Source organism: Ostrea edulis, chromosome 5, assembly GCF_947568905.1.
Source record: "Ostrea edulis chromosome 5, xbOstEdul1.1, whole genome shotgun sequence".
Lineage (NCBI taxonomy): Eukaryota > Metazoa > Mollusca > Bivalvia > Ostreida > Ostreidae > Ostrea > Ostrea edulis.
The window spans coordinates 26,650,805-26,657,953 of NC_079168.1; the positions used below are offsets into that span (position 1 = coordinate 26,650,805).

The following is a 7,149-nucleotide window of genomic DNA, read 5'->3' on the forward strand; positions in this document are numbered from 1 at the left end:
GTTTACCTGATCAAGATATAAGGCTCACGATTGATGTGACCGGTCGACAGGGGATGCTTACTCACCTTAGGCACCTGCTCCCACCTCTGGTATATCCAGGGGTCCGTGTTCGCCCAACTCTCTATTTTGTATTGCTTACAGGAGACTGATCAATGTTTATTTTCTTCGCCTTTCATATAGATAGTTGCATTTCCAATATTTTTGTCTTTGATATCATTAGCAATTGTATTGATAACCATTGATCCCACCTCTGGTATATCCATATATATATAGGGGTCCGTGTTTGCCCATCTTTCTCTTTTGTATTGCTTGCAGGAGTTATTAGATTGATCACTGTTCGTTATCTTCACCTTTCATACACAACTACACATGTTTCAGACACCAATGCATCCTACATTTGCTTTTTATGATTCAGAGTAGAATTATACATGTACTAGATTTTGTGAATGTATATTAATGTACGCAGAAGGGGGTGGGGGCAGTTTTATGTGCAACAGGGGATTCCAGCTCCTAGTGTACAATCAGTTATGTTATATATTTGAGCTGTTCCTAGGAAAAAAGACCCCTATGTTCTCCAACAATGTTTTTCAAAATACGTCATAATGAAAAAAACGTGACGTCATTTTTGTATAGTTGTAAAGGAAAAGGTCACGATTACCAATCACGAGTTGGTTGTCATCTTTGATTGAGTGTATTATTTTAACGACAATCAACATTGCTCTAATATTTTGAGGGATTATTCTCTATAGTTCACACTTTAGCACTGAAATACTTAAGGGCCCTTTTTGCTAGGAACAGCTCATTTCATCTTTAATTATTTTAATACATTTAGATATTTCAAAACTGACTACCGGTAAAACTAAATGATTCTTGTAACGAAGGAAGTCAAGATGACTTTAGGGTAGTTAGAACCTGTGTAGAATCCCTATCTCGTGTAGATCTGAAGAACGTTTTGTTTTCAATTTTCTCATGGATATAAGGTACAATATGTAGATGTAATAGTTGTCTTTTTAAGAATCCTTAATATAATGTACAACATGTCAGTATACAATCAACCTTCTGTAATGTAGATTCATCTTTTATTCACACCCACATACTGACATCTGAAAACTATTGAAATAAATGTGTCTTTTAAAAGTTGTTTCATGGTTTTTGAATGAAATATATCCTATTAATAAATGCTTTGATATTAATAAATCTTTTTTTCTTCAAAAATCAAAACAATTTTGATGACAACACATAATCAATAAATTATTGGTTTATTTTGTATAATTTGTGGTACAGGTATTTTACGCATTTTCTTCCTAATAATCATCTCCATTGTCATCATTGCCCTGATTCATATCGCCCACAGTCTGTGCTATACCTAAACCTGCAAATAGTAAATCATGCTTTTAATATTTCGATACGTGAAAATGGTAGGGTTTTACATCAACAAACTAAATCTGACTTGCGCTCAGTTGTACAGTTCTGATATATGATAATCAGCGATAACACTTTCAAGTTGTACAACTATGATTGGTGTTATTGCAAACAATGGAAAACAAAACCGCAGTATCTAGAGATTTGGTATTCACCGAAAATGGTAAAATACCAATGATTTAGATCAACAATATGTAGTACTCCACAACCAGTTGGTCGATGACGCTACCTTGCACAAAAACGTTCAAATATTGTATATCGCCTGTTTCGTGTAACATTTTCTCATTTTTATATGCACATATACATGCAGATGCGTCAATGTATTTCTAAAACGAAACCTGATCTGTATATTTTCAGAGATTGAAGCTTAACGGACAAATTAACAAACTCTCAACAAAAGACGAAGTTATGATCTGCTGATCGATAACCTGGAAATAGTAAATATTTCTTTTAACATTTTGATATGTAAAACTGGTCAAGTTTTACATTAGGAAACTAAATCTTACTTGCGCTTATTTGTTCCGTTCTTGTTTTTGCTAAATAGCAGTGACACTGTCAAGTTAGAATAACTATGATTGTCCAGTAAGTGACACTGCTGTTCGCTTCAAATTGTTATATTATATCTCTATGACCTAAGTGCACATTGATTGCTACATTCGGCAGAAGTTGAATGTGAAGGTGTCAGTCCAAATACCCAGCCAATTATCACCCGAGATTACGCATCGCCATACACGAACTATGCAATGCCATACTGCAACATGAGCAACTTATCAAAACTTGTCCCATCCTACCCTCTCCCATCTTCTCCATGATAGAAGGATTAAAGAGAACTAAAATACAGCCACACCCGATCATTGTTCCTTATCTTCGCCTTTTATCTGCACTTCTGACTGAAGGGCAAATGGTATTGACATTCATATTCATTATACCTATGAAACCTAAGTGTTCGTATTTCAAATATTTATTAATATACCCCAGTATATTTTCAATGTACACACTGGTCCTGCATAATGCCACAGCTACATAATGCTCTTCGGGAGTGAAGAAAATTTGAAATACCAGGGTAATACCATAGTGTTTACAAGCTATTTTACATCCTCTACCCCTCTTAAATCCAGTGCAACATTTAGGAAAATAACTGGATCATCCTTTCTCGACAAATTGTACACCTACAAATGGCAATGACACATTGGATAAAGATTCAAGTCTACCAGATAAACCATATAGGAGGAAAGGTGTTCATAAGAAAGCTATTTTCTCCCCTCCACCCCCTTAGATCCACTTTAAATTTCAGGAAAATAAATGGATCCTCCTGTTTAAAATATATGTACATCTATAAAAAGCAATGAAGCATTGTACAAAGTTTCAAATCTACCCTAATGATGACAATGGAGATGATTATTAGGAGGAAAAGCATTCACAAGATTTTGTGACAGACAGATGGACGGATAGAAAGTAGAAAACAATATATCGCCCACTGGAAGAAGGATACATGAATTTACCTGAATTAGAGATTTTGGTCCCTTGGGGAAAATGACGATGTAATTGTTATGCACTATTTTTGTTTCTGTACCCCAAACTACTTTTAAAACAAATTAAAGTTTGTATTGTAGAAACTGAAGGGTTGAAAATTTCACTGTAATGGAGTACGAATAATGGAAAGCGGCTAAGGTGGAGAAAAATAGAGCTCTAAGAGGATGAGAAGTAGTAAGTGCTAAGTGTATATATGTAAAAAGTAAATAGCAGATTTTGTTAGGTACATCGACATGAAAAGATTAACATGCTTCTAGACAAATTCATCAAGTCAAATGTTTGACTTACCAGCGTCCACTGCACCAAGACCATTACTAATAGCATCTAATGCCCCCAGAGCAGCACTGCCTTTACCAGATCCCGTGCGCCTAGATCCACCTCTTCTGGAGCCTCTTCGCCCTGACCTTCTGCGGCCTGACCTCCTGCGACCTCCCCTTCGCCTACGTCGACCCCGCCGTTTTTCTATTTCTTGTGTTTCATCTGATAAATATCAACAATGACATACTAATTGTTCAGTCTACTACACTTATATAATTATGATGAGATAGAGTATGCTGCACTATTGTAATTATAATGAGATACTGATTGTTCAGTATTCTACAGTAATATAATTATGATGAAATAGAGTATTGTACACTAATATAATTATAATGCTTTCGTTTAGTTTTATACTGTTTAACGTCCCGTTCAAATCTTTTCAACTCATATGGAGACATCACCTTTTGCAGATGAAGGGCTGCAAAATTTCGGCCTATGCTCGGCGCTTACGGCCTTTGAACAGGGAGGGATCTTTATCGTGCAACACCTGCTGTGACAAGGGGCCTTATTTTATGCGGTCTCATCCGAAGGATCACTCTTCATCGCCTCTTACGGCAAGCTAGGGGTACTGAAAACATATTCCAATCCGGATCCTCTCTCACACTTCTACGCCAATATGATTATGAAGATCGACACAGTGGCAGGATATACGTATATGTATTACTACTACGTATATATACACATGTCGTTACTTTTGTACCTTTGATATCTTTAAAAATTGTAATGATAGCCATTTCCTCATGAATACACTGCAGTTGTGAATAATCCGCGTATGAATACTAAACTGCTTATAAGATATATATTGACGTCTATCTTGACGGCTGAAAATTTCGACAAATATGGGGAAATATAAGAAATAAACTTCACATTTGAAAGTACATGAGGGTATGAACTGCAACACTTTCCGCTGGCATTTCGTTCATTAAGACCGAACGGGTTTCATGAATTCGAAATATGCCGGCGTGAACTGTTGCATTCATGCTGCCATATTATGCATTTTCAGTTTTGAAATATTCATAAAATGAATTAAAAAAAGATATCGATACTAAATCGATTTCAAACACTTACCCTCATTTGATAGTGCTGAATCGCCCATTGCACGTTCAGATTCTTTGATGTTTTCTAGAAAAATGTGACGGACCAATTAGTCAAAAAATAATTATTCTTTTCCCATCTAATAGATAATATCACTTTAAATGCTACAAGATGAACCAGATTCTTCAATACCTGCAATGGTACTGTCAACGTCTCGTTTACTTTTAATCAGCTCATGGTACCCTTCTGAAGAAAGAATTGAAATTGAACCTGTATAATTATGTCGTGATGTTTACTATGTTTGTTTACTCCAGAATTTTGGAATGTTAATTTCCAATACCCTTCTGGATAAAGAATTGAAATTGACCCTTTATAATAATGTCGTGAGTTTTACTATGATTACGCGCTTCAGGAATGTTAGTTTTCAATAGATGTACTATTAAACATGTACCTTGACATTTAAGAAATTAAAGGTTTGGATATTTCATTGAAGATAATATTTCGTCGAACGAATCTACATGTCTAGGGATTGAATGAAAATAACATTTCGTAGAAAATCTGTACATATGTTTAAATCAAACTGAAAATTTGATACGTAGACGGTAGTATATTAAACCCAATGCATTTAATGTTAGAAACTTTAAAAATAGTGAATACTTCCCTGCCAATTGTTTGTTTTTCCTTGTCAAAAGCTGATTAAAATACATTGTAAGATTCATGATTCTCTGAAGAGAAGAATGAATCACCAAGGGAATTTTATTTAATTTTATTTCTATTAAGACAACTTTCTAAATTATCTATCTATTTTTTTAAAATCAAGTAATAAATGATCATTTTAAATGACTAATTATCATAAACATGTTTTAATGCAATTTTTGGCCATAATAAACATATGTAATACTACTAAGTTGATATACAAGTAAAGCTACTCACCGAAGTCTGCGGGACTTTCGACATGAGGATTACGTTCGTCAATGCTCTTACTGGATGATTCTGAAATAATAAGTTTTGTGAGTCACAACTATCAATAAATATAAATAAAAATAACGTGATAAATACATCAGTTGAACATTTAGAAACAAAATTTGTAGATATTTACCTTGCAGAAAAATACCAATTAGTGGTATTGCTAACAGCAGTAAGACCCTGATAGGCACCATATTGAATATCCGTCCCGACGAGTCTTCATGATATCGTGAGAAAATATCATCTCCTTATATACACTGCAAGAAAGCCGTATATTCTTTTTTGAGCAAATACATGTGAAATTATCTCTTTTTGAACAAATACAAATGCGCGATTATCCCCATTTGAACAAACACATCTGTCAAATTGCCTACTTTAGAACAAATACCTACCCCAAATTACCCATTCACTATTGGTATTTACAATATATCCATACAATAGTTATTGAAAAACATATCAAACTATCAGGAAATTAATTTCATCTATGTCAGAGTTTCTCATGAGAATAAACACCCTCTCCAAGCTGTCGCTCGAATTGTAAACTAAGTGTATCTGATGCATTTATTTTTTCCTAACAAACTTTAGAATTTATAAACCTAACGAAACAGTCGAAGTAATGTTGCATGATATGATATATTCCACGTGTAGAGACTGTACTTTAACATCTCATCCTGGGAATCAAAATGGCTTGATATGTAACTGATATATAAGAATGTTTGTTTTCTTGTCATTCCGTTCTATTCTGTTTGTGTCATTTTCATACCATGAAACTTCATCATTTTATAAATCAATTCATCGTCTTAAATGCAAATTACCATATATACATTCTTAATGTCGTCTGAATATCTTCCGTCAAATAATGTGTTTATCACAATGCAAGGGCATTTCAATGCTTGAATACACTTCGTGGCCGAGTGGTTAGAGCATCGCGCTCAAAATCACACGGCCTTTCACCTCTGGTCGGCGCGGGTTCGAATCCCGCTCGCGCCGGTAAGTGAGAAAGTTTTCCAGTTTACTTTCGGAAGGTGGGTGGTCTCTTTCCAGGTACATTGTATCTGGGTTATCTCTTCCACCAACAAAAACTGGGCGCCACCAGATAATTGAAAAATTGTTAAATGTGAAGGAAAACATCAAAACAATCAATCATAATATTTGAAAACTACAGAAGTGTACCTACATACACTTTATGGTCATTATAATGATCTAGTTCGTCAGTAAAACATATTTCAGGGTCAAATGCTGTTTGACATATTTTATACGGATTCTTAGGCCGTTCTTGGCATACTACTTTTGACTACGAATTACTCCGTTTACCTGATCAAGATATAGGACTCACGGTGGGTGTGACCGGTGGACAGGGGATCTTATCCCCTATAGACACCTGATCCTATCTCTGGTATGAAAGGTGAAAATAACAAACATTGATCAATCTCATAACTCCTGAAAGCAATACAAAATAGTGAGATGGGCAAACCCGAACCCCTGGACGCACCAGAGGTGGGATCATGTACCTAGGAGGATTTTCAGATTTTCGTGTATGTCCAATTCTATTTTGTATTTGTCAAAGGAATTATGGAAATGATCACTGTTCGTTATCTTCACCTTTCCTTTAACCATCAAGTTTGTATCTCTGCTGGTGGATAGTCTGTCCCCGAGGATACTTGTCGTTCGATATATGTTCTTCTATGAATATAAACAATAACGAGACAAAACTGGCTGACACATGGTTCATTATCAAAAGGTGTCGCTCTGTGAAGTCTATGAGGGGAACATGCTCTAACAGAATGGTTGGTGTCCCTCAGATTATCCTTCGAGATATCAAACAATTGTTATAGATACAGTCGTCAAATATTCAGCTTTGATACAGATGCAAAA

The 7,149-nt window shown here is 35.2% G+C and overlaps 1 protein-coding gene across 1 annotated transcript; it reads right to left on the minus strand.

Moving 5' to 3' along the window:
• Window positions 1–1,243: 1,243 nt before the first annotated feature.
• LOC125652056 (protein nemuri-like) lies at window positions 1,244–5,526 on the minus strand. Its single transcript, XM_048880964.2, has 6 exons — window positions 5,408–5,526; window positions 5,242–5,301; window positions 4,501–4,554; window positions 4,342–4,395; window positions 3,244–3,435; window positions 1,244–1,372 (listed from the first exon to the last, which is right to left on the minus strand). The coding sequence occupies exons 1-6, from the start codon at window positions 5,466–5,468 to the stop codon at window positions 1,305–1,307; spliced, it is 489 nt and encodes a 162-aa protein (XP_048736921.1). The 5' UTR covers window positions 5,469–5,526; the 3' UTR covers window positions 1,244–1,304.
• Between the last annotated feature and the right edge of the window lie 1,623 nt (window positions 5,527–7,149).